Source organism: Schistocerca gregaria, chromosome 7, assembly GCF_023897955.1.
Source record: "Schistocerca gregaria isolate iqSchGreg1 chromosome 7, iqSchGreg1.2, whole genome shotgun sequence".
In the NCBI taxonomy this organism is placed as follows: Eukaryota; Metazoa; Arthropoda; class Insecta; order Orthoptera; family Acrididae; genus Schistocerca; species Schistocerca gregaria.
Window position 1 is genome coordinate 274,619,441 of NC_064926.1, and position 27,827 is coordinate 274,647,267.

The 27,827-nt window shown below is 43.6% G+C and overlaps 1 protein-coding gene across 1 annotated transcript in view; it reads left to right on the forward strand.

Annotated features, from left to right (window-relative positions):
* Window positions 1-27,827, forward strand: part of LOC126281455 (uncharacterized) — a 457,459-nt gene that overhangs the window by 382,811 nt on the left and 46,821 nt on the right. The window contains exons 3-5 of the mRNA XM_049980440.1: window positions 2,137-2,270; window positions 23,128-23,350; window positions 26,815-26,893. Coding sequence (XP_049836397.1) covers window positions 2,137-2,270; window positions 23,128-23,350; window positions 26,815-26,893 — 436 coding nt within the window. The remainder of the gene's footprint in view (window positions 1-2,136; window positions 2,271-23,127; window positions 23,351-26,814; window positions 26,894-27,827) is intronic.

Below are 27,827 nucleotides of genomic sequence, written 5' to 3' on the forward strand. Positions count from 1 at the left end.
GAGTCTGCGGACGAGATATTTAGGCCTGGTTTGGCAAATATTACACTGCCATACTGTTCGCTGGGTCTCTCAGTGATTAATGTCGTTCCATGTATCCTCGGCCTTCTGTCATTCGGACCTATATGAGTCTCCTCGATGAGCAGGAGATCACAGTTCTTTGTCTTACACATATTGGATAGTAATAATTCTTTCTCTACTAACATTCCTTCTATATTTATGGAGATTATTGTAACAGATGGCTTTGAAAAAAGCCTTTTTGATTTATAATCTGGTGTAATGTTCTGGTGGTGGAAGGATCTGTCACTGGAGTTACCCCAGCTTTGCCCAGGGTACGTCAGATCGCTGATGATGACATGTCGTGTCGTATTTATCCCTTTGTTGCGATCTTCGATGAGGCCCCTTCCTTGTACCCCAGTACAGAATTGCGAGATGCCGTATTGGCTTTAAGTTGAAGCCCATATGTACATATATACACCGTTTCTAAGCACCAGCAAGTTGTGGGTCTCCCGATATCCATCCTTAGCTGTACGAATTTGTGTAATAAAATTACAGGAACGCCGTATTCATGGTTAAAACTTACAGCAAAAGTGGAAAAACATCATCCGCTATGTCACAATGCGGACGAAAGTGTGTGTGGTCGTGATAGACGGTCATCGAAGTGGATTCTGACGAAAAATACGAAGACGACTGCAAAAGTCACTGCAGCACTGAATGTGGCACTCGCGAACCCTGTCGACGTCGAAATAATACGCAGGGAGCTTCTTAAGCAGGAAACTGCAGGACGAGCTCGAAGAGGAAACGAAAGCGTGGTGTCGATACGATAAAACTCCGACTATGGAGCATTGGAGGAATGCCGTTTGTTCGGATGAGTCTTGTTTCGCACGGTTTACAACTTCTGGCCGACTTTACGTCGCAAGTGTGCAACATGGCAGGGATTCGGTAATGATTGGGCAGCCATATCGTGGTATTCCATGGGTCCCATGGTTGCTCTGAAAAGTCGTATTACTGTCAAGCATTAAGTGACATTTTGACTGAACAGGTCCGTCCTATGGTACATTGTTTGCTCCCCGTTAGTGACGCTGTGTTCCAATAAGGCCCTTGTTCACGCACCTAGCGTCATCCAGGACTGGTTTTGTGAGCACAAGAACGAACTGTGGCATCTCCTCTGCCCACCACGGTCACCAGATATCAGTAATACTGAGCCCTTATGGTCTGCTTTGAAGAGGATGCGTGGTTTCTGCCCACCTCCAACATCGTTACCTGAACTGGCCAATATTTTTCTGGAAGGATGGCATAAGATTCTCTTGAAAATGATACAGAACCTTTATTTATCTATTCCGAGACGAATGGGAACTGTTTTGAACGCCAACGAGGTTCCTGCACCGTATCAAGCATGGTAGTGTGTTGTGTTTTCGTTGTTTCCATTTTTCTGTCAGATCCCTGTACGCCTGGTTACTTACCAATGACTTGTCGAAGTGCCACTTAGTATCACTGTTGCATTGCACTCTAAAGGTGGACCAACACACTATTAAACAAGTGTGTGTGTGTGTGTGTGTGTGTGTGTGTGTGTGTGTGTGTGTGTTTGTATAAGAGGGGTGTTGATTCGACTAAGTGTGATCCAAATGGACATCATGATCACAGCCTTGAGACTTTACCGCAGAGACGGCGATTGGATGTCAGACCCGCCAGGGCAGCCGAGAGCGCTAACGCGCTGCTTCCTGGACTCGGGTAGGCGCGCCGGCCACGGATCGAATCGTCCCGGCGGATTAACGACGACGGCCGGTGTGCCGGCCAGCCTGGATGTGGTTTTTCGGCGGTTTTCCACATTTTACTAGGTGAATACCAGGCTGCTCCCCACGTCCCACCTCAGTTACCCGACTCGCAGACATTTGGAACACATCCACGCTGTTCCACGATGTACACTACATGCAGACAGCTGGGGTACACTAGTTCCGTCCCGGGGGGTATGAGTATGGCGGCAGGAAGGGCATCTGGGCACCCCTTAACATTAACATGCCAAATCCGTTTAACCATGGCCGACACTGCGTCACCGCGGGACAAGGCGCAAGCGATAGAACAGAATAGAATTGAGGTTGGATGTCAGTGTTTGGCAGAGGCTGTGTGTCCTGTTTGCAGGTGCAATCCAGGCCCGGGACACGCGGCAGGCGCCTTGCATCGCGCTGGGCGACGGCGGCCACGTCACCACGCTCACCGTCAACCTCATGGCGACGCCCGGCGCGCCCGACTACTGCGGCGTCATCGTCAACAACGTGAGTACTCGTCAAATATGAATCACAGAATTACTGCGACGACAACGACGATCTTTCGGTTTCGACGACCCCACATGCTTCTGGCGTAGGTTCCTGGCCAGACCTTGCGTACGTCGCAGGTCCTACGCAAGAACAAAGTCCTTCCTTTTGGGTCCTTGTGTCCTGTTTATGGTTCAGAAATCCGTGTGCCTCGATGGGGAGTGAGACGCAGTGGAAGCGGTGCGTTAATCCGGTCAACCAGACAAATCACAAGTAGCGAATTGTGGGCCCACTTTGGGATGCTTGCACCTTAGAAGAGTAGTCACGAATAAACGTCCCCAGACTATGATGCACTAAGTGATGCAGCTTTAGCAATCAGTTTCTCTGCCCCAGTAACTTGCTTCACAATTCCAAACTGTAACTCTCCTCCGTAGCCGAGACCCTAAACGCAATAAATCGCGAAATAGAACATAAACAAAACTTGAAGGAACACCTGCACCTGTCACGTCGATTCGAAAGCTGCCCTTACATTACAAACCCAAAAGGTAGGACGTAGGACGGGAAGTTAAATGATGGAACTGAAGCCAGATCAGCTCGAAACGCCTAATTTGTGAAAAGAAGAAGAAGAAGAAGAGTGAAACTCAAAAATGTTTTATGTGCTACATTTATTTATACCTTCCAGCTACACCGAGCCTGCCTCCGGCCATCCTAATTTAGGTTTTCCTTGGTTTCCCTAAATCGCTCCAGGCAAATGCTGGGATGGTTCCTTTGAAAGGGCACGGCCGAATTCCTTTCCGGTCCTTCCCTAATCCGACGAGAACGATGACCTCGCAGTCTGGTCTCTTCCCACAAACAACCCCAACCAACCTTAAACCCAAGCCTGTACTGTGGCGCTCGACTCAAGTGTGATTGGAGCGATATTATTCTCTACATACATAACTGGTGTGGCGGACAGGGCGGCAGCAATCTACAGTTGTCTGCTGACGATTCTGTAGTGTACGGGAAGGTGTGAAACTTGAGCGACTGTAGGGAGTTACGACTTAGACAAAATTTCTAGTTGGCGTGATGAATGACAGCTAGCTCCAAATGCAGAAAAATTAAAGCTAATGCTGATGAGTAGGAAATACAAACCAAGAATTTTCGGATACGGCATTCCAGTTTCCTGCTTCATACTGTCACGTCGATTAAATATCTAGGCATTATGTTCCAAAGCAGTATGAAATGGGACGCGCACGTAAGGGTGGTTGTGGCGAAGTCAACTGGTCGACTTCAGTTTATTGGGAGAATGTTAAAAATCGTGCTTCATCAGTGAATGAGATTGCATGTAGGAAACCAATGCGACCCATTCTTGAGTACTACTCGAGTGCTTGGGATCCGTACCAGATCGGATCACAGTCCGCAGCTCGTGGTCTCGCGGTTGCGTTCTCGCTTCCCGACCACAGGGTCCCGGCTTCGATTCCCGGCGAGGTCAGCGATTTTCACCTGCCTCGAGATGACTGAGTGTTTGTGTTGTCCTCATCATTTCTTCATCATTCATGCAAGTGGAAGACTGGACTGAGAAACGGTTGGGAATTTGTACGGGCGCTGATAACCGCGCAGTTGAGCGCCCCACAATCCAAACATCATCATCATCAAATCGGATTACAGTAAAACTTCGAAGCAATTGACAAACGGGATGCCGGATTTGTTACCGATAAGTTAAAACTACACACAAGTATTACGGCGATGTGCTTTTGGAACTCAAATGGGTATCGCTGGAGGGAAGGCGACGTTCGAGGCACAACAAAAATGAGAAAATTTAGAGAGCCGGCGTCTGAAGGTGCCTGCAACCAACATATACATATTTCGTGTTATGACCACGAAGGTAAGGTACAAGAAATTAAAGCTCATACGGAGACTTCCCCTTGCTCTACTTGCGAGTGTAACAGGAAAGCAAATGATTAGTAGTTTAACATGTTACCCTCTTCCAAACGCCGCACGGTGACTTACGGAGTATGTATGTAGATTTAGATGTAGACTCGGAGGTAAGCGGAGTGGTGGTGAATGGACTTTTAATCGCCAGTATTTTGCCACCAAAGACAGAAGAAGTGGTGGGGCTAAGTTCCCGATGACCATCTTTGCGCCAGTGTTTTTCATTCATCCGTGATCACATACGTAACTAATTTGACGCTACAGCTTTTAGCTTTTTGTAGTGGCACCGGGAGCTACTGTTCACACATACTGCCAGAAATTCTACGTAGATGCACAGCTTTCAGCTTGGCATCGATTGAAATCATATTGACGGGTATTGATGTTATAGTACTGGTTACGGCTTTAGAGCTGTGACAAGGAAGACGAAACCCAATGTTCGATCCGAAAATAGACTTCGCGTAGGCATAAATCAACGGGCAAAAGCATATTTATAGAAGCAATAGTGCTCGAAGCCCAAAATATTATCTACTTAACCAACATCTGGCATGTGAATATCATCTGAACATACGCCATTCTTCCCAAGATGTTAGAATATTATTTTATTCGTTGATGTGGGCATTTCGAGTAACTATTTTTTTAGTTTAACAGCTGTGACATTACACTCGAGGGCTATTTCGTGCACAGAATCACAATTTGTACAGTGCTTGGTCTCACAGATCACGAAGTTTATACGACTCATTTTCTTGGTGACATATTAAGCTTATTTATGCCTCAAGCAAAAATCTTTCAAGATTTTGAGATAGATGATTTGCACACACACACACACACACACACACACACACACACACACACACATTACTGCAGAAAATTAAACATTCGTTGTCATTCTTGCTGATCCAGAAGCTGCGAAAGTGTACCTGCCGACAACTGCCAAGACTTTTTCCAGTAACAAAATGGAAACACACTGGTATCGAGTGAAATACAGCAGAAATTGCTCCACGATAACTGCGATAGAATGATCGTGGAACAGTGATGGAAGGAGAGCGGAGTAATAAAGTATAACCACACTGAACTTTCTGTGGCATGACAGAAGTTGCGCCTCTGAAATTGTGCCACTGAAAACTGGGAGTTCGCACATGCAACTGAATTGCAACTGCAATATGCCACTAACTGCAACTAACTATGAACCGAGATTTAAGTTCCGAACCTTTTCACGGCGATCCGTCCGTCGGATGGGATTGTTAACCCACACGGTCCCCTTGGATGCCGTTCGAGGTGAGGATAGGTGCCGGCACCGGGTTTCAGCATCTCCCTTCTGTTAACCTACTGACACAACACAAAGCATAAAGCTACACTACACATATCCACTACACGCACTCACTCTCAACAGATAGACCTAGGACATACAAGGTGACAATTATTGAACTAAACTGAAAAAAACGTAAATTAGTTACAAACTACGGTGTGCACACACTTTATTTAACATGTAAACATCACTACAGATATTCTGATTTAGGTTATGACATGTTCGATATGTCTGCCATCATTGGAGATGATGTGGCGCAGACGAATACCGAAAATTCTGCTTGACCCGATGAGGTGTGGGAACATCGAAGCTGTCAATGACCTCCTGAATGGCTGTTATAACTCAACACTGGTTTTGGGGGTTATTTCTGTACACCTTGTCTTTAATATAGCCCCATGAAAAGGCGTAGCATGTGTTCAGATCCGAAGAATATGGCGGCCAATCGAGGCCAATGTAAGTGGCCTCAGAGCTCCAAATTGCTCCTCCAGGACATCAAATACTCTCCTGCTTCGATGGGTCGAGCTCCGTCTTGCATGAGCCACACCTTATCGAAATCAGGGTCACTTCCGATAATGGGGATGAAGTCGGTGGTGGTGGTGGTGGTTAGTGTTTAACGTCCCGTCGACAACGAGGTCATTAGAGATGGAGCGCAAGCTCGGGTTAGTGAAGGATTGGGAAGGAAATCGGCCGTGCCCGTGCAAAGGAACCATCCCGGCATTTGCCTGAAACGATTTTACGGAAATCACGGAAAACCTAAATCAGGATGACCGGAGATGGGATTGAACCGTCGTCCTCCCGAATGCGAGTCCAGTGGCTAACCACTGCGCCACGTCGCTCGGTGGGGATGAAGTCATCTTCCAAATCTTTCACGTACCACTCGGTAATCACTGTGCTTTCAAGGAATATCGCACCGATTATTCCGCGACTAGAGACTGCACACTACACAGTCAGCCGTTGAGGATGAAGAGATTTCTCGATCGCGAAATGTGGATTCCCAGTCCCCCCCAATGTGCCACTTTTACTTCTTGACGAACCCATCCAAATGAAAGTGAGCTTCGTCGCTAAACCGAACAATTTTAATTCTCTCATGCTCCGCGGCTAGCCGTGCAGTTTGAACATCCTAACTCAAACCGTTCAGAAGTTATGAAGATTTTATTTCATATAGTTCAATAATTGTCACGCTGTACTTCTCACCTATCCTCAGTGAAACGGGCCATTGTGTGCGGCGGAAGTAAATCCTCTCCGACTGTGCGGCTGAAGCTACCTCTTGTGGTCTCACAACTACAGTGTCAAACTAACTTACTTTTTTTTAAATTGCAAGATTACTAATACCCTTCTATGCTGGGTAGAGGCGATATAAGAATTTATACATATTTATTATGTCAACTGTTGACGATAAACACACACACCCACCTCTTTCCATAATGTTTTGAACATTGTCTTTCACGTTTGAATGTGCTTTCTGTGTGTGTGTGTGTGTCTGTGTGAGAGAGATAGAGAGAGAGAGAGAGAGAGAGAGAGAGAGAGAGAGAGAGAGGGAGAGAGAGAGAGAGAAAAGCTTACATGTTTAGCAGTCTTTTTGTTGTGCCTGTCTGCGACCAAACACCTTTGCTACATGGGGAGTAGCCATCAAGTATTATGAAAAGGATAGATTACTACTCACTATGTAACAAAGGTACTGAGTCAAAGATAGGCACAACAAAAAGACTGTCAAGCAAGCAAGTTTTTGGCCAATAAGGTTTCCATTTGCACTAAACATACAAACCCAAACTCATGCAAATGCACATTATATCACTAGCACAAAAATGCTTAATTACTCTTCATTGAAGTGTCAGAAGTACGAATATTATTTCTTCGAAAATCTTTTCTTGCTTACCCAATGATGCCTAACAGATAAAGCTAAATTTTGAAGGTGTCACTCAAATATGGCAGCACAGATTTTCTTGATTTATATTTAAGACTTACAGCAGATTCTCAAAGCTACTCAGAATGATTAGTAATTAGTTGGATTGCTGAAATAAAAAATATTTTTCGTAACTCTTACTTACCCACCAAGGTTTTCCAACCGTGCAAAACGTGATTGACCATTCATTTCAGTTGGTTCGAAGAACTTATTAACTGTTAGTGGAAGTTTTATGGTTAACTTCTGGGGTACATTGTTATATATGAAGGTGATATTCATACTTGGGGCATCTGAAACAATAGTTCATTTTTATTAAAACATGCAGAATTAATATCATAACGAACAAAACAAAAACTTTTTTTGGAACTGATCACAGAAGCAGCATGCAATTAAGCAAAAGTTAGAAAACTTGCAACACCCACATGTTAAAGAGTACATTATACATCTTTTCTCAATGTATTTATAAATTCTTTTGTAAATAATTTTCTTGAAACATTTATTGACATAGAGTGATGAACTGGCACCATTGTTACCTAGTTCAATCAGTAATTAAATACAGTTTCTTTCGCTAAACTGTGTAAAGTTGTAAGTTCCTCAGATGGCGAAGGCCAAGTACTATATGATCAGTTTGCCAGAGACATGGCACACAATATTCTGGACCTATACCAGCTCATCTCATTTCTGACGGATGAACTATGTCTCAAGGAAACTTTCACTTCAAAGGCTTCATTGACTTTTTATGGGAGTTACGCATGATTCAACTTATTACATACATTTAGATTTGAAATTTATTGCATACATTTGAGAAAAAGAAACTTTCACATTCACATCTGCACATCATGAAATTTGGCTGAAGGTGTTGCACTTAAGCAGGTATTAACATACAACCACATGAAATTCGAGCTAAGAAGATACACTGAAGCAGATTGCAATGCTGACCACCCAACCACTCATTTGACAGACATTCACTGCTAAATAAAGGCCTCCCTTAAACTTTTCTGAGCATCCAAGTTGTCTCTGCATGTTTTGTAATGTCATCCACCAATTTTCCATTGAGGTGTTGCTTAGGTCTTTCCTGATCTCTTTGAACTCGTCAAATAATTTCTTTAGTACATCTTACAATCCATTTGATTGGCTACAAGTCCTGCTCACCTTCAGTTCATTTTAATTGCAGTTCAAAGACTAACATTATCCTCTACCTAACCTATCTTTGGCTCAGAAAGGAGTAAAACATACTCATGTAAGACTTTTCGATAAATTACCAGATGAATTAAAATGCCTGACAGACAGCAGGAACAGTTTTAAAAATAAATTGTAATGTTATCTCCTTGGCAAATCTTTCTATACTACAGATGAATTGTTGAATAGGAATAAATAAATCTATAGCTTGAAATCACCATCATTTACATGTGCATTTCTCACATCATAACGTTACCGTGAGACTGATCAATGGCACACGTAATTAACTAACTAACTAATATAATCACATTTTCCACTCCTATCTTGTTCCATGTAACAATATTATGAGAAGGGATGTTGGTACTCACCATACAGCGAAGATGCCGAGTCGCAGATAGGCACAACAAAAAGACTCTCACAATTAAGCTTTTGGCCATTAAGGCCTTCATCAGCAATACACACACACACACACACACACACACACACACACATGCACGCATGTTCGTGTACATGCACACACATGCAAACGCAACTCACACACACAGAACTGCAGTCTCAGACGAATGAAACCGCACTGAGAGCAACAGAACCACTGCTTGATGGGTGCGGTGACTGGGTGGGGGTAAGGAGGAGGCTATGACGGGGTGGGGGAAGGGTAGTGTCGTGAGTGTGGCAAACAGTGAAGTACTGCAGGTTAGACTGAGGGCACAGGAGAGGTAAGGAGGAAGGTAGCGGAAAAGGAGAGTAATAAAAAGACTGGGTGTGGTGGTGGAATGACGGCTGTGTACTGCTGGAATGTGGACAGGAAGAGGCTGGATGGGTGAGGACAGTCACTAACTAAGGCTGAGGACTGGAGGGTTACAGGTACATAGGATATATTGCAGGGAAAGTTCCCACCTGCACAATTCAGAAAAGGTGGGGTTGGTGGGAAGGATCCATATGACACAGACTGTGGAGCAGTCACTGAAATGAAGGATATCATGTTTGGCAATGTGTTCAGGAACAGGGTGGTCCACTTGTTTCTTGTCCACGGTTTGTTAGTGGCCATTCTTGTGGACAGAGAGCTTGTCGGTTGTCATGCCTACATAGAACGCAGCACAGTGGTTTCAGCTTAACTTTTAGACCACATGACTGGTTTCGCAGGTAACCCTGCCTCTTTAAGGGATAGGAGAGTTAGTGACCGGACTGGAGTAAGTGGTGGAGGAAGTATGTATGGGACAAGTCTTGCATCTAGGTCAAATACAGACATATGAGCCATGAGGTAAGTGGAAGTCCCACCGTCTGGGCACAGAGGAGCAGTCTCCTCACATATCAGTAGCACCTAGGACAGTTGCAACTGTATTACATTCTCCACCAGGGTTTTGGTTACCTCTCATCGTGCCGTGAAATGAGAAATGTCCTGCCCACTATCCTCCCCACCCCACCCCCCCACCCGCCCCCACCCCCAAAGTGGTATTCTGTCATCCACCAAACCTACACAATAGACTCGTCCTTCCTTACGTAACTCCTGCCCCCAATCCCTTACCTCATGGCTCATACCCCTGTAACAGATCTACATGCAAGACCTGTCCCATACATCCTCCCACAACCATTTACTCCAGTCCTGTAACTAACATCACCTGTTTCATCAAAGGCAAGGCTATCTGAGAAACCAGTCATGTGGTCTACACGCTAAGCTGCAACCACTGTACTGCATTCTACGTAGGCATGACAGCCAACAAGCTGTATGTCCACATGAATGGCCACCAACAAACTGCAGCCAAGAAACAAGTGGACCACCCCCTGTTGCTGAACATGCTGCCAAACATGATATCCTTCACTTCAATGACTGCTTCAAAGCCTGTGCATATGGATCCTTCTCACTAACACCAGCTTTTCTGAATTGCACAGGTGGGAACTTTCCCTGCAATATATCAATATATACTACATTCCCATAACCCTCCTGGCCTCAACCTTCGTTAGTCACTGTCCTCAGCCATCCAGCCCCTTCCCTGTCCCCAATGCAGCACTACACAGCCGTCATTCCACCACCACATCGAGTTTCTTTATTTCTTTCCTTTTCTAATTCTCACCCCCCCCTCCCCACCTCCCCCTGCCCTCCGTCTAACCTGCACCACTTCACTGGCTGCCAGCCCCCACCATACTATCCCTCCCCCTCCCTGCCCCAGCCACCACCTTACCCCCACTCAGTCACCACTCCCATAATGCTCTGGTGCTGCTGCTCACAGTGTGGTGTTAGTTGCCTGAGACTGCAGTCGTGTGAGAGGGTGCACGCGCACGAATGTGCATGTGTGTGTATTGTTGATGAAGGCATTAATTGCTGAAAGTTTTAATTGTGAGAGTCTTTTTGTTATGTCTATCTGCGACTCACCATCTCCAATGTATGGTGAATAGCAACTTTCCTTCTCATAATATTATTTTGCACATATGACATATCAAAGTGGCAATGACTGACACACACTCTCCCTCCCTCTCCAATGCACTGTTTACTTCTGTTAGCTTGTGGAACCGTTCTACTAATTATTTTTTAAATTTTGTATCCTTTTACTGGTATCATTCACAAAAAAATCTTTCATTAGCTTTTTTTTTTACTGGTAATGTGAGTACTGTCACAGACTACTAAGTTCATTTTTGGTTTTTGATTAAGAACATTTTCTTCAGTACTCTGTGTGTGTCAGTGGTCACTACATAAACAGATACATTACTTTAATATAATCTTGCACGTCACACAAATAACTGAAAACTAACTAACTAATGAAATGATTTTTTTATTTACTCATCACTTGAACTTTAGCTACTTATGCTCATCTGGTTAATTTCATTGAGTTTTCCATGGCAGGACTCAACAGCTAAAAGTCTGGAACTTGGCTATTCTTACATTATATATAGGTTTAAATATAGTCTTATATAAAGCTTATATATTAAATACCTATAAAATCTTCCACACATTCAACATTTATCATCTGCTGTATCTGTGCACCAGCTTCCAGGATGGGTGGTTCCACAGGCTTTGTTTGAAGGTTAAGTTTTGGTGCAAGTTCATCTGATATGGAAAGACGTGGTACAAAGCTCTGCAGAAAGCAACATCAGAAATATATTATATTAACATTTAAATGAGCATCAGAAAGAAATTAATTATTTAAAGCAATTTTTTACCTGTAATGGGAAGGACGTTTTATTTCCATAGAAGAGCCCCAATCTCCCAAGATTTTGTCTAAATTCTGATTTCACTCCAATTTGTATTAAGTCATTCTCAAATAAGACACCATTATTTTTACACACAAACATGGACACAGACAAATGTAGACATAAATATAAAATGCATTTCAGCAACAACTAAATTTTGTATTAATTTATACTAGCTTCTTAGCGTTGCTCTCAGCCTGGGTGACATTGTTCACAGTGGCATTGTTTTGAAAGTACATATCTCCAAAGACATCTAACAGATAACTCGTCGCTGGAGGCTGAGAAGCTGGAGGTGTGCTAAGCCCCAGGAGATCTGCTGATGCATTGTTTGTAGTATTAGGCTGCAAAGACAGTGACCAGTTTATGAAACATTTCTAGAGTTAAATTTCACAAAATAGCTCAGCATTTTAATTTCTTTATTCAAAATGAAGTTGTAAATATACAAAAGAATGAATGAAAGTCTCAGTTCACACAATGTACATCAAAACTGCTGAACTGTTGGCTTTAAGATGCTACTAACACATTTAATGCATGTATCTTTCTTCCACATGTGTTTCGAAAGAATTTCCCTACTTCTCCAGAATGTGAACAGCTATTTCATAGTTAGTGAGAAGCAGAAGATTCAACAATAATATTTACATGTATGTGCGTTTCTGTCAGGCTTCAACTTGCTCTTATTTATGAGAAACTGTGTAAATCCAGAAATAAAAAAATTAGGCATGGTGACACTCTTAAATGGAATATGACAACTTCATTTAATCAGTAAGGTATATACCAATTTGGCTACTTTCGTGTAGAGAATGTGAAAAGTGTGTGATGAAGTGTATTCTGTGTATCAAATGCAACTAATGGTTACACAAGAAGTAAATCTAAAATTCGTCAGTGATGATTTTCCGTGGACATGTCACAGTTGTTACGTGACGAAGTTGATACAAAAAACTAAACTATAAAGTTACTACAAAGTGACATTGAGGAATTAAAAACCGAACTTTCGACCATCAAGAAAGAAACGTTACATTAATTCCAGAAAAGAAGTCCTGTGTGTGTGTAAAAACCATCAAATGGAAAAGCAAGAAGATCGCAAAAATACGAGTGAACGATCGGACTTTAAAAACAACAACATTTCAAGTGTTTTCGTTGATGTCTCGGTAAACTTAGTAAGCCAAAACCTGGAAGATAAATATAAATGGAAGGTGGTGACATACAGAAAAAGGAAAAACAAGGCGACAGATACGCAACAAAAGGAAAATGACTTTTTACTAATTGGCGATTTGCTGCTGAAGAATATTGCTGTCTCCAATTGCTAGATTGACATACGACCTGGAATTAGAACACAACAACTCGGTAAACATTTTAAAAATATGATCAATGCAAGACAAGCTACTACAGAACCAGATTCTGAAACCAGACATAATTATAAACACGTTTGAACGAAGGAGCAGCAGTGAGGAAGAAATGGCGAATGAAACAAGAAACATGATTCGTTCTGAAAGAAATATGTATGCAGGATCTTGGCTGATACTTAGCGGAATCATAAACAGAAGGTCAGTGAGTGAAAAATGTATCGCCAAAATAAAAAGTGCTCCTAAAGAACAATGTGATCGTCTTGGGGCAGTTTTTATAGACCCAAACAAATTCCTATGTGAAAACTCACTAGCTAAGGATGGTTTGCATTTAAATGGACTGGGGTCTGTAACATTCAGCAGATTGTTTGCAGATGTCTGCAAAATCATTAGAAGCAAGGGAAACTAATATGGCCTGACAAGGGTGAAAAAACCATACACTCTAGCTGGAAAAGAAAAATATAACCACCATACAAAAAAAGATGATGCTAAGGAATTTGCCTCGGAATGCAGCTCACAACATGTAGACCAACAAAAGAAAAATTACATAAACGCACTTCATCAAAATATTCAATACTTCGGTAACAAAAAATTAGAAGCAGAAGTACTCCTGAGTGAAGTAAGGCCAGACATATTATGCATAAGTGAACATGGACTAACAAAGTAAAATAGGTAATGTTGCAATAAAGGACTACAAACTAGCTAGTTACTTCTGCAGATCTAAATATAAGGGTGGCGGCATTTGTATATATATTGAAACAGGTATCCTTCTAAAGAATGTAAACAGTGAAGCTGCTACATTGCCCATAGCTAGAGAAAAAGACTTTGAAGTTACCAGTATAGTGACAGGGGATTTTGAAGGGTTTTGTGTGTACAGATCACCATGTTGCAATATTAGCATCTTTCTGGAAAAAATTGCTAGCTTACTGAGAATGAATATGGAGAGAAACCTTATTATATGTGGAGACTTCAACATCGAAATGGGAAAAGACAAAAATAAGACACGATTCTGAATAATTGTTAATACAGCATAACTTGAAAGTAACAATAACTGCACCAACAAGAGTGACTGCACAAAGTGAGACAGTTATTGACAACATAATTACTAATATGTATAACTATGAGTCACATGGAGTTCAGACAGAAATATCTGATCATCGTGGACAACTAATCAGCTTTTGCAGAAGTAATGACACAGTATCAGAACCAAAACAAAGAACCAATGAAATTAGTATCATCAGTGAACAAAATATCAACAGCTTTAGAACAATGTTAAGTAAGGAAACCTGGAATGAAACCCTACAGGCCCAGAGTGTAAATGAAAAATATGAAGCTTTATTTCAACAATTAAATACCATTTTAATGTAGCATTTCCCAAAGTAAAGAGACAAGAAAGGCTGCAAGATCAAACACAGTGGACTACTAGTGAAATACTAGAACAGCGAAGGAAGCTGCAGGATCTGAGACGGATGGGCGAAGCTGAAAACTACAAAATGTTAAAAAAGAAGTATAGAAAAACAATAAGAGAAGCAAAAGCAATTGCAATTGACACCACCATAACGAACTTAAAAAACAAGGCAAAGGCAACTTGGAATGCAATTAATGCTGAAAGAAAGGAAAAAGATGGTCAAACAAAGAAGAAGGTATTAGGCCAATTAAAATAGGCAACACAGTGGTCACATATGATATGGAAATAACAAACGTACTGAATAATAACTATATTAGTGTAGTAGAAAACTTAAAATTGGAAAGAAATAGCCAAAAAAAGAAGAGTATTAAGGTAACAGAAAGATCAAGCAGTACTAAGTTCGTAAGACCAGTCACGCAAGATGAACTACGGAAAACTATACAGAAACTGAAGTCCAAGAAATCAGCTGGTGAAGATGAAATATCAAATCATGTAATAAAGCCAGTAAGTGTGTAGATAATAACACAACTGCTGAACATAGCAAACTGTTCTTTCAGAGATGGAATTTTTCAGGAAAAAACTGAAGATAATGAAGGTGGTGCCAGTGTACAAGAAAGAGGATAAGAACGACCCCAACAGCGAGGTGGCGCAGTGGTGAGCAAACTGGACTCGCATTCGGGAGGACGACGGTTCAATGCCGTCTCCGGCCATCCTGATTTAGGTTTTCCGTGATTTCCCTAAATCGCTTCAGGCAAATGCCGGGATGGTTCCTTTGAAAGGGCAAGGCCGATTTCCTTCCCAATCCTTCCCTAACCCGAGCTTGCGCTCCGTCTCTGATGACCTCGTTGTCGACGGGACGTTAAACACTAACCACCACCACCACAAATTTTCGATTGTCGCGAGATATTCATTATGTTCCAGATTTAGCAGTTCTTACCGTTCTGCACTGATATCGCTTTATGTCACTGCATCTACACCGATCTCAATCCAACTAGTGCATTCATTTCATTGCAGTACATTTAGAAAGAAAGATTAGAGTTTAACGTCCCATCGACAGTGAAGTCGTTGGAGACGGAGCACAAACTCGGATTAGGGAAACCTGCGGAACGAAATCGGCCTGAGTGTTTTAAAAGGAACCATCCTGGTATCTGCATTAAGCGATTGAGGAAATCACGAAAAATCTAAATGTGGATAGCGGTATGGCTGCGCTAACCACTGTGTGAGGTGTCGGTTAAGTTATCTAGCATACCCCTGGGATTGTACAAGTCCCAACACTGGTGGCATATAGGGAAGGGAAGCTCGCCATAGGATTATGCAAATTTAAGAGACACAATTTCTCACTATGGACAACGCTTTATTGAATTAGAGTTACCAATACCATACCTCACATGGGTGTTCTAATGCAGACACACACCTAACTAAAGAAGGAAACCTGCAGTTAGTATAATAATTTAGTTTCTTGCCGTAAGGCATAAAATAAAAAGATTTACCCACTGAATCAAACTTATAAATATTTACTAAGTGGATCAAAGGTTGTAATTATGACTGTAGACTAAGTACAGGTGGGTGGACACATGAAATCATAACATGAAATCCAATCGCAGATGTTGCCACTGATTGTGCAAAGGCTTAGTGGTTTGAAGAAAGAATCCCGTAAAGTACGACCTCCGAGAGAGTCATCAAAGCGAATGACAGGTGCAACTAGCTGGCGGTGAATGCTAAAACTGTGCTACTAAACCCTGATGCAATTTAACTAGCTTTGCGTCCCGCTCGCCACAGTGGTTACATCGACGGCTCATCATCACCGCTTGTAAACGGTGTGTGTGTGTAGGGGGGTGGGGGAGTATTGGGGGGGAGGGGGTAGGAGGGGGCATGGAAGGTGGAAGACGGTTGTGGTACCAACTGGAAATTTCAGTCCAGCTCGAGCACTCTCATTTGGGAGGACGACGGTTCAATCCCGCGTTCGGCCATCCTGATTTAGGTTTGCCGTGATTTCCCTAAATCGCTCCAGGCAAATGCCGGGATGGTTCCTTTGAAAGGTTCCCTAATCCGATGAGACCGATGACCTCACTGTCTGGTCTCCTCCCCCCAAAAACAATCCAACCAGCTCGAGCCCTGCACTCTGCTCTAAAGCCGCCCATTCACAGGCCAATCCCTCCTCCCTGCGAAGCTGGTCTTCCCCGACATTTCCACCTTTGTAGTGCACGATATTATAGCGGTCGGGTCCAGGGTCACGGTGCGTTCGGATCTGCTGGCGCAACGCAAACTGCTAGCCACGATCTCTAACTGCCACCCCACGCTGCATCCTTTACCCTGAATCCTTAACTCTTCTGTTTTGGTGACATCTCTCTCTCTCTCAGGTTGACTAAAGTGAAGTGCATTCTCGTTGGCACTCCTGAAGCGAATCTATCTTTGACATCTCAGCAGCAAATGTGTTCACTTCAATCTCTGTACCGCCAGTCTGTTTTGGCTTTACTCTCTGAAACCTGGCTATTATTGCCCACGTAGGAATATCGCCAGCCAATTGCAGTAGGCCGTGTGAGTGCTGACCAATAATAATAAGTTTAATTAATTCCTACTCTCACGGATTTTGTCATGGTTAATCAGTAATGGATTCGCATGTGGAGGAAGGTAGAGAATCTCTTCTACTACAAGACAGATTTCCAGCATCGGCCAGTGGAAACTCTTGCACATTGACATGACCAGGTGAACGGTCCTTCTACTAAACTGAAGCGCCAGAGAAACTGGTATAAGAATACGTATTCAAATACAGAGATATGTAAACAGGCAGAACATGGCGCTGCGGTCGGCAACGCCTGTATAGTCTGCTACAATGACAGGTTGTCAAGGTTTAAGTGAGTTTGAACGTGGAGTTAAGTCGGCACACGAGCGAGGAGCACAGTATCTCATAGGTAGCGATGAAGTGGGGATTTTTCTGTACGACCATTTCATGAGTGTACTGTCAATATCAGGAATCAGGGAAAACATCAAATCTCCAATATCGCTGCCGCCGGAAAAAGATCCCGCAAGAACGGGACCAACGACGACTGAAGAGAGTCGTTCAACGTGATAGAAGTGCTACCCTTCCGTAAATTGCTGCAGATTTCAGTCCTGGGCCATCAACAAATGTCAGCGTACGAACCATTCAACGAAACATAATCGATACGGGCTTTCGGAGCCGAAGGCCCACTTGTATGCCCTTGATGACTGCACGCCACAACGCTTTACGCCTCGCCTGGGCCAGTCAACACCGACATTGAACTGTTGATGACTGGAAATATGTTACCATGTCGAGTGAGTCTCATTTCAAATTGTATCGAGCAGATGGATGTGTACGGGTATGGATACAATCTTACCTATCCATGGACCCTGCATTTCAACAAGGGATTGTTCAAGCTGGTGGAGACTGTAATGATGTAGGACGTGTGCAGCTGGAGTGGTATGTGACCCCTGATAGTACTAGATACGACTCTGACAGGTGGCACATACGTAAGTATCCTGTCTGATCATCTGCATCCATTCATGTCCAATGTGCATTCCGACGGACTTTGGCAGTTCCAGCAGGGCAATGCGTCACCCCACACTTCCAGAATTGCAGATTGGCTGCACTCTTTTGAGTTTAAACACTATCGCTGGCCACCAAACTTCCCAGAGACGAACATTATTGAGTGTATCTGGGATGCCTTACAACGTGCTGGTCAGAAGAGATCTCCACCCCCATGTACTCTTACAAATATATGAACAGCCCTGCAGGATTCTGGGTGTCAATTCCCTCCAACAGTACTTCAGACATTAGTCGAGTCCATGCAACGTCGTGTTGCGACACTTCTGCATGCTCGCGCGGGCCATACACGGTATTAGTCAGGTGTAACAGTTTCTTTCGCTCTTCAATGTAAAATATTTACTGTGAACGCGACCCTCTCACTTGGATTTAGGCGAACATCGCGAGCAGTCGCGAGCGACAGCCACTCCCATGACCTCAAGCTCTGAGTTTTCCACCTGCCTTTCAGATTTTATTTTGCCAAAAGGATTCCTTCTATCTTCTCGCACAATGCACGGTGAATACGTTTACGACACTGTGGTTCGTCTAAGTTACGAGCCTTGTAAAGAATACTGCCAGCGCGGGAGAAAATAACAGGTTTCCCTCACTGTAATAAAAGGAGAGGGGAAGAAGAAGTAATTAGCAGTGCAATCAGTGGCAGTAATGAATATTGTTTGCAGTTTTCATACATCATTAAGGAAACGACTATACTACTATTGGGGTGTGCATATTACATTATGTATTACTATGTGATAATTCGATCACAAGCTGCCAGGCAACAACTACCTCGAAACTTACGACTCAGTGTGTTTAATTCAATTCAAATGTTTGGTAACTATCTCATGGCATCCATGCGGTGAGTAAAAGTGTTGATTAGACGCTTCAAATAAGTAAAAAAAAAAATCAACGTGGAAGCACCCTCGTCAAGGAGGTTTGCATTCTTTCAGACGCCGTCGAGAGAAGTCTGTCATGATATTTGATGAACTACGACCTTCTCATCATAAGACCGATGTGAAATATTTTATGATCGAGGAAGGAAACTGCGAAGAACACATTGCAGGGCGTTTGATCTGCCTTGGGTATCAATTAAATATTCACTTCGTCTTCAGGGATTGGCTCATCAGCCATTCAGTGAACCTTGGACGAAGCGAGCGGAAGAGAGACGATGTTAGTGGAAACTGCTGAGGTTACAAGGTCAGCTGGCATTGCAATTCTGTAGTTACTGCAGTCGAGGGAGCTTCCGAGAGGAGAACGGTGAATCCTGAAAGGCCGCTATTGTTGGCTCACCTTCGGAACTATTGCAGGCCCTCTTATGCAGCGAATCTACCCTCCCATTCACACATCCGATGAACACACCGCATTACTCCGGGCGCAACTAGCGGCGTTAATTCATTTCAAGACTGAAGAGCGCTCGACACCCAGGTTCCTTTCTTTCTTGGTGATGGAAACGTTTACGGCAATGTTGCATCGTTAGGTAACAAAACATACAGAATAGTTTCTGTAAGTGTTACACACAGATATTTCATGCGAGTGTAGAGTCTATACTATAAATATTATCGTCTTTCAGATATCGTCTTGTTGCAAGTAGCATAGCTATTTGGATTTTCGGGTGAAATAGGAGCCAAAGATTTCCTATGTGTGGAAAATGCTGATTGAAAGCAATCGTGACTGGGAGACAGTAGTAGGTTCGACATCATAGCGGACTGTAAATGCACCTTCCTTTCTTTTCTTCTTCTTTTCACTCATCGCAGAGTTTAATACCAATTTCAGCAAATATTTCTTTAACTCAACTAATAAGTTAAAATTTTAGAATAGAGGAGAAATATCCGTAGTGTCTCTAAACTGTATAATGCAATGGCTGAACAAGACAAGAAAATAATTACAGTAGCGCCTACATTTTAATAGAGGACAATACACGCAGATGCTGCGAGAAAATAAAATCAAATCCAAGTTGAGTCCTGTCTTCGATAAAATGATTGTGTAGATATTGTACGGAATAATGCTGGCCTTCATAACATGTATTTTCTATAATTTTATCAAATTACTTACAGAAATCAGTGAAGCTTCGTATATGTTGTTACGGACATACGTAGCAATTCCATACACCTCGTGGTAAGTTACACCAAGTACAGAATAGCCAGGAATTCGACTTCGGCTTTAGAATGTTCTTCGATGAAAACGCGAATTTCCTGAAAGGCGACGACATCGGTATCGTTGTCCAGGAACAATTTTGACAGGTATTCACACTTTGGCCTGCTAATGCTTTCGATATTCAGTTGAAGGTGTCTGATATAGTTGGTCCAGTGTTTCTTGTTAATGGGCTCTGAAAAGAACTGTTACTGCAATTTAGTTGATATGTCATTTCCAGGAGATCCAATGGATAGTCTCGCTGCCTGTAATCACTGTTGCTCAATTAGCACCACCCAGGAGTCACGTGTAGGGTATTTTAAGGTTAAACACGCGGACGGTTGGCGAATGTAAAACTGGAAGTAAGTTTCAGAAGCAGAGTTCTTCGTCATAATTGGAACCCAAAATATCTTGGTGTCATCCTGGGCCGTACATTATGCTTCAAACGGCACCTTCTTAACTTACCTCAATAGTTGAGGACTCGAAACAACATCCTCCATAAGCTATGCGGAACTACCAGGGGGTCTTCAGTAACCACCCTGCGATCTTCAGCTCTGAGCTTGGTGTACTCAGGTGCAGAGTATTGTGCACCAGTTTGGATGAACAGTCAACATGGCTTTTTGACACCCAGCTGAATACGACAATGCGCACAATATCTGGCGAAATCAGATCTACTTCAGTTTATTGGCTTCCACTGTTAACTGGTGTAATGCCTCCTGATCTACGCTGATGTACTGCCCTTAAGAGGGAATTCCACGAGATGTCCAAGAATTCTAACCTACCCGTGCATAGCGGCCTGCCACTTTTAAATCGTAAGAGACTGAAATCACGCCATCCAACTAAAAAATGGTTCAAATGGCTCTGAGCACTATGGGACTTAACATCTGAGGTCATCAGTATGCTAGACCATTTTTTCGTTTATTATTCTAATTTATAGTAGGCCAAAGAAAGTTATTGTTACGTATAGCTTTGCCGATGTGCGGAATAAACAAAGAGCGTAATATTCTGTAAGAAATTAAATTGAATTTTTCATTTCTCCTCCTGCAATCTATAGGAGACAGTCAAATGAGAACGAGACATATGAAAAGTTCGTAATTAAACTGTTTATTATTTCAAAAGTACTCGGCACAAATGCTAATACATGTGTCGCACTGTGAGAAAAGAAGGTCATTATCTTAATGGAAGGAATGTTTGCAGTTGCTAATAGGACCATAACTATTCCTACGGGTGCACCATTTCGTTCGAAGCAAAATGTGGAACTCGCGTGGGGAGTGATCAGGACCGTATGGAGGGTGTGTAAGGGCTTCCCAGCGAAACTTCTGCAGGGTAGTAGAAACAACTTTGGCAATATGTGGGGCCTACCCACGCATCGACCGTCTTGTTATACAGCGGGATAAATGAGTTAACAGTTCTGGCAATTACTTTTGAAATAAGACAGTTTACTTTGTTTTTCTCATTTGTCTCGTTTTCTTTTGTCTACCATTTATACAGCTGGTCTACAAAGAACAGAAAAAAAGTCGCATTAAAGTTTTAAACGGAGAAACACAAGTAGAATGAAGAATAATAAAACTTTCAAACGTAACACAGGTCGATGCACAGCTATTTAAAATAGCTGACTAGCTTTAGATTCATTCAAGTTTTTTGTATTCACTACTGTGTTTTGAAACAGGTACATATTCTATAAACAGCTTACCCGTCGTATTTCCTCTGAGTGAATAAACTGAGAGCGTCGACGGTCGTTGTGCACACATCTAAAAAGTCACCGGCTCTCCGCGTTTTGTTTATCACTATAAACGCAAGCACGAAACGAACATGTGGACAAACGCGATGGGGCAGTCACCGCATGGACTGGAAATACAGTAATAAATCGTGCGCCATAAGAAGCTGCAGCCAGGCAGTAAGCGATGAGATGGAAGTGGGGGTGCAGGGAGGGAGGCGGGGGAAGTTACATAGTCACCATGTTTTTTAAGCTTTTTTGTCACGTGACACAAGTTTTTACGAACCGGTATTGTATCATGGCGGGTCCTGTGCTCCTACCCAGCTTTTCACTGTTGATCTGAATGCATCATCGATGTCGAAGTGCTTACTTCCAAGATGAACTTTGAGCTGGAGCAACATGTAAAACGCACTCGAGGGCAAGATTGGTGAACGTGGAGGATGCGAGAACACTTCCCAGTTGAATCTTCCGAACTTCGCATGGGGCATTCGAGCTGCAGAGCGGTCTTGTAGATGTGAAGTCATGCACATGTAGATATGTTGGAAAATAGTGTATCTGCATTCCCACCCCGTCTGTGTCAACAAACACAAGCACCCTCACAGCCCAGCGGTAAAGTTAGGTCAGCCTAGTAATTTTTTTATAGCAAAAAGTATTCTAGTAACAAGCCCGCCCGGCTAGCCGCGCGATCTAACGGGCTGCTTCCCGAGCGGGAAGGCGTGCAGCCTCCGGCACGAATACGCCCGGCGGATTAGTGTCGAGGTCCGGTGTGCCGACCAACCTGTGGATGGTTTTTAAGTGGTTTTCTATCTGCCTCGGCGAATGCTGGCTGGTACCCCTACACTATGTCGGCGATTGCTGTGCAAACACTGTCTCCCCGTATGCTTACACCATAATTACTGTACCACGCAAACATTTGGGGTTACACTCGTCTGGTCTGGCATGAGGCGTTCCCGTAGAGGGGGGGGGGGGGGGGGGGGGGGCGGGCACTGGGGGCCGAACCGCACAATAACGCCTGGGTTCGGTGTGGGGCGGCGGTGGGGTGGGTGGACTGCTGTAGCCTGTTGTGGGGTTGTGGACCGCGATGGTGGGACGAAGCCTCTCCGTCGTTTCTAGGTCCCCACACTTTAGTAACAGCAGTGGTGGTACTAATTGTTGTTTAGATTTAGGGCGTGCAACGCGATGAACATTCTGGTGCCGGTGACAGTGTTAAGCAGCGCTGTTTTGCATAACTAAGCGAGCGCTGGCGCGGTGTTGCAGAAGACGGAGGAGCGGAAGGTCCCGGTGGCGGTGCGCATCCACCGCACGCTGGAGCTGGCCAACGACAAGTTCTACGTCATCACGTGCGGCAAGGCGGGCTTCCGGAACGCCAACAACCAGACGTCGCTGGTGTCGCTCAAGCTGCTCGACCACGACCGCAAGGTCACCGAGGTCGTCTACGGCCGCCCCTACACGCTGCGCGCCGACATCTCGCGCCCCGACGGTGAGCCACTAATTACTGTAACCACTTCCTTGGGCTCTTTAAAGACTATGTAGAACCGATAATTAGCTTAAGTCTTCTTTTTATTTTTTCAAAACTTTATCGCCCTATCGTTAGGTCGGTCTGTCGTTCTAGTGGCCATGCGCTACTTTCATCTTTTTGTTACCTGTTTCGGCGTGAACTTATAAATGCCTGTCGTTTGCCTGACATCCGTGCCGTTGCCAGTCCCCTTTTCCCGTGTGCGTCTTCAGCCGCACATCCAGTGTGAGCTAAAAATAAAAGTCCACGTGCTAGTAGGACTAGCGCCTAGGGTACCTTACACACTTAATTACGTATACAGTTCATCCAGTCCAGGAGTCGAGGATCTAGATGATTTTTGTCTGTTATCGACATTGATCTTCGCAAGATGTCCCAGAGATTCCAACACTTTCAAATGTGTGAATTCCTAAGAAACCAAACTGCTGAGTCCATCGGTTCTTAGACTTACGAACTACTTAAACTAACTTATGCTAAGAACAAAACACACACACACACGTGCCCGTGGGAGGGCCCGAACCTCCGGCGGGAGGGACCGCGCAGTTCGTGACATGGCAACTCAAACCCCGCGGCTCCGACACTTTCGAGAAAGTTTTAATTTCAAGTTTGAAAACAAATAACAAATGACAAAGAAATATTTTCTGTTGTAATATAATTACAAACTCGCCACTGTCGGATTTTCTTCCTTTATTTGTACACTTGCTTTGTACTTGTTTTTTTGCCAAATTCCATGCTTTTAGACCAACGGGAAGTACCCTATATGTTTTGATGAGTGAGTCTGAATCAAAATACGTGACATAAATGGCCGTATCTTTTGATTGTATTTACTTAGAAGCTAACGTTTATTACGTCGAATGACCATAGACCTCAGTGTGTGACATAGGTTTCAACTTGATACGTCTGTTCGGTCCCGAGAAAACGGTGTCTTAGATGGACAATCCGATAAGAAATGACAAAAGAAATTCTTGCATGTGATATAATTGCAAATTAACAATGTTCGCATTGTTTCCTTGAGTTTTACTATGAAACCTTGCTTCTTGCCAAATTTCATGATCCTATGTCAACGGGAAGTATCCTGTAGGTTTTGATGAGAGAGTTTACGGATGTCAAAATACGTGACATAAGTGACGGTATCTTTTGATTGCATTGTCATAGAAGCTTCAATCTTTGAGACCGCCAACGGACCGTAGACCTCAGTAAGTGACGTAAATTTCAGTTCGATACGTGTACGCGATCATGAGTAAAAGGGTTTTTAACAATCGGACAAAGAGGCAGACAGAAAACAAAGTGATCGTACAAAGGTTCCGTAATTACCGATTGTGCTACGGAACCCTAAAAGTACTAGATTGCATCGAAATACATTTATAACATTACTAACATCAGACTTTAATGGTGGTCAGAGTACAAGTGTGTCGAAAAAAGACAGTACACCTCAGGTCTCCTAACGTTGGTCCTCCGCAGCCGACGACCAATTCATGTGCCAATGGTAACACTATGACATCAGCAACTACGACTGAAATTGCCATGTGTACTTTCGGCGATGGACGATGGCGCAATGGCAGAGCGTTGCATGGTCTGATGAATAACTGTACCTTCTTCATCATGCAGGGAACGACCTTGCTGCTGTGGAAACACCGGTTCCCGTCAGATAACCAAAGTTAAGCGCTGTCGGGTGTGGCCGGCACTTGGATGGGTGACCATCCGGGCCTCGTGCACTGTTGCCATTTTTCGAGGTGCACTCAGCCTCGTGATGCCAATTGAGGAGCTACACGGTCGAATAATAGCGGATCCGGTCAAAGAAAACCATCATAACGACCGGGAGAGCGGTGTGCTGACCACATGCCCCTCCTATCCGCATCCTCATCTGAGGATGATACGGCAGTCGGATGGTCCCGATGGGCCACTTGTGACCTGAAGACGGAGTGCTTCAACATGCCGATGGGAGGGCGCGAATCCGTCGTCTTCCAGAGGAACAGCTCCTTGACACCTGTACTGCGGGACGGACACAAGCTGGCAGCGGCTCCATTATGCTCTGGGGAACATTTACGTGGGCCTCCATGGGTCCAGTGGAGCTCGAGCAAGGCACCGTGACGGCCAAGGAGTGTCATACACTGGTTACAAACCACCTACACTCCTTTATGCTGATCATGTTTCACGACGGTAGAGGCATTTTTCACCAAGATAACGCGTCATGTCACAGGAGTGTGCTGGAATGGTTAGAGTAACACTGTGGCGAGTTCCCATCAAAGTGCTGGCCCCCAAAACCGACAGATCTGAACCCGATCGAACACGTCGGGGATGTCATTCAACGGGGTGTCAAATCTCATCGCACCCCTTCCAGAAATTTGCGGAAACTGAGTGGTGTGTGTGTGTGTGCGTGCTCCAACTCCCTCCAGCGACCTACCAAGGTCTCACTGCTTCCATGCCACGACGCATCGCCACAGTTATCCAAGCCAAAAGTAGACATATCGGATATTAGGTAGGTGGTCGTAAAGTTCTGGCTGATCAACGTAAGTCCAGACAATTAATTTACCAGTTTCGACTTTTACTAGTTCAATTTCCATAGCAAGGAAAAATCTCTGAATAATCGAGTAAGTAGTTAAGTCACCATGTAATAATTTTAGATAACCTTATGGGAACCACCGATCTGCGATACACTTAGGTACATCTACGAATGTAATGCACTGTAGCAGTCATTTACAGCGTTCAAAGTAACATTCAGCATGGAGTTGGTGCCAAATGACTGTAGGAAATGTGATATCGAAAGTAAGTATTTATATCTGCATTGTAACGTAAATTTGAGTTTGTACTACTGCTTTTATGAGCGGTTTAGATATGAAAGAGCAGGAGAAGCATGTACTTTTGACATGGATTTATTACATTATATGCCTAGTTTTGCTTGTTATTTGGGACTATAATGTGTTTTAGTCATTTTTAGTTCATGAGAGTTTAGCGGTGTGAGGCTGCGTAGGAAAAAAATTGGAAATTGTTTTCAAATATATCACACAAATGATGAGTGGCTGAAAACAGAATGTTCCCGTGGTTCCTAAGTGAAACCATCTCCTTGTTTACTTTTTGCATATTTCTACTTTATCCATTGCCTACTATGATAACAAAATTGAAAGATTTTAATTTTATATAATATTTTTTATGTTGTTGAGGCTAATAGGGTTAAGGAACATCACATTTTTACGATTTGCAGAATTTTCATTATGTCAATGTATCTGTCGTATCTATTCATCCATCCAAGCCTTCAGAAGGTAAATCGACTAAATTTCCTTTCTTGTCACACATAGACCCTTCTGAACATTAAATAGGGACTGAGTCGTAGTTGTGTTTCTTATGTGAAATCGAGACTTGTCAATTTTTTTGTGTCTTCATTGCTGTATACTTCGTAATTAAAGTGTCTGTTGTGCATCCCTGTTTTGCAGGCATGTATGGCATCCGAGTGAGGTCCTGCTTCGCCTTCAGCAAGCAGAACGCCAACGTATCGCTGATCGACGACAGAGGGTGAGTACGCACCTACGTTCTTGATTAATAATCGACAATCACTATGTAGTTTTCGGGAATTTAGTTGGTTCACCAAATGCGTGCTGATCCTAACTTGTTGACTCTAGCACCTTTGCAAAGTTGTTGCAAAGGTGTTGATAATTCATGAATGTAACTTTCTTTATTACTAGTGCACTTTGGGTTTAGTTCGAATTCTATACGGCCTTGTAATACAAGTGCCGTTCAATAAGTAATGCAACACATTTTTTTTTCCGCCCAGTTTCCGCTTAGTTTGCTGTTGGGCATCGTGGAATATTCCCTTTTCAGCCCCTGTAGTTGCATGTAGTTCCGATAGTCGGTGGCGTTGTACGTAGCCTTCAAAACGACGTAAGTAACGGAGGAACACTCTAAGCAGAGAGCTGTCACTGAGTTTCTATTGGCAGACAACCAGGGCATCGCAGATACTCAAAGGCGCTTGTAGAATGTCTACGGAGACCTGGCAGTGAGGAAAAGAACGACGAGTCGTTGGGCGAGGTGCCTGTCATTATCCCAAGGCCGCGCAAACGTCCGGCCGCACGCAGGTGCAATGTTGGAACGTGCAGACACTCTCATTCTAGGTGATCGACGGATCACAAACACCTCGCTGCACAACTGGTGGTTTTTGTTGGTAGTACTGACACTTGTCCACCAGTTGGGGTACTCAAAAGTGAGTGCCTGCTGTGATTCTTGCCGTCTAACGAAGACCATAAAGAGCATCAAGGGATGATGTGTGCGGAATTGCTTGCACGTACGCGTCTTATCGTGAGAGTTTTTTTGTCGAACTTCGTCGCAGGCGGTGAAACATTTGTTCGTCACTTCGAACTGGAAAGAAAATGACAATCCTTGGAGTGGCACTAGAACACCTCTCTTTTTAAGGCAAAGTTTAAAGCCGCACCCTCTTTCGGTAAGTCATGGT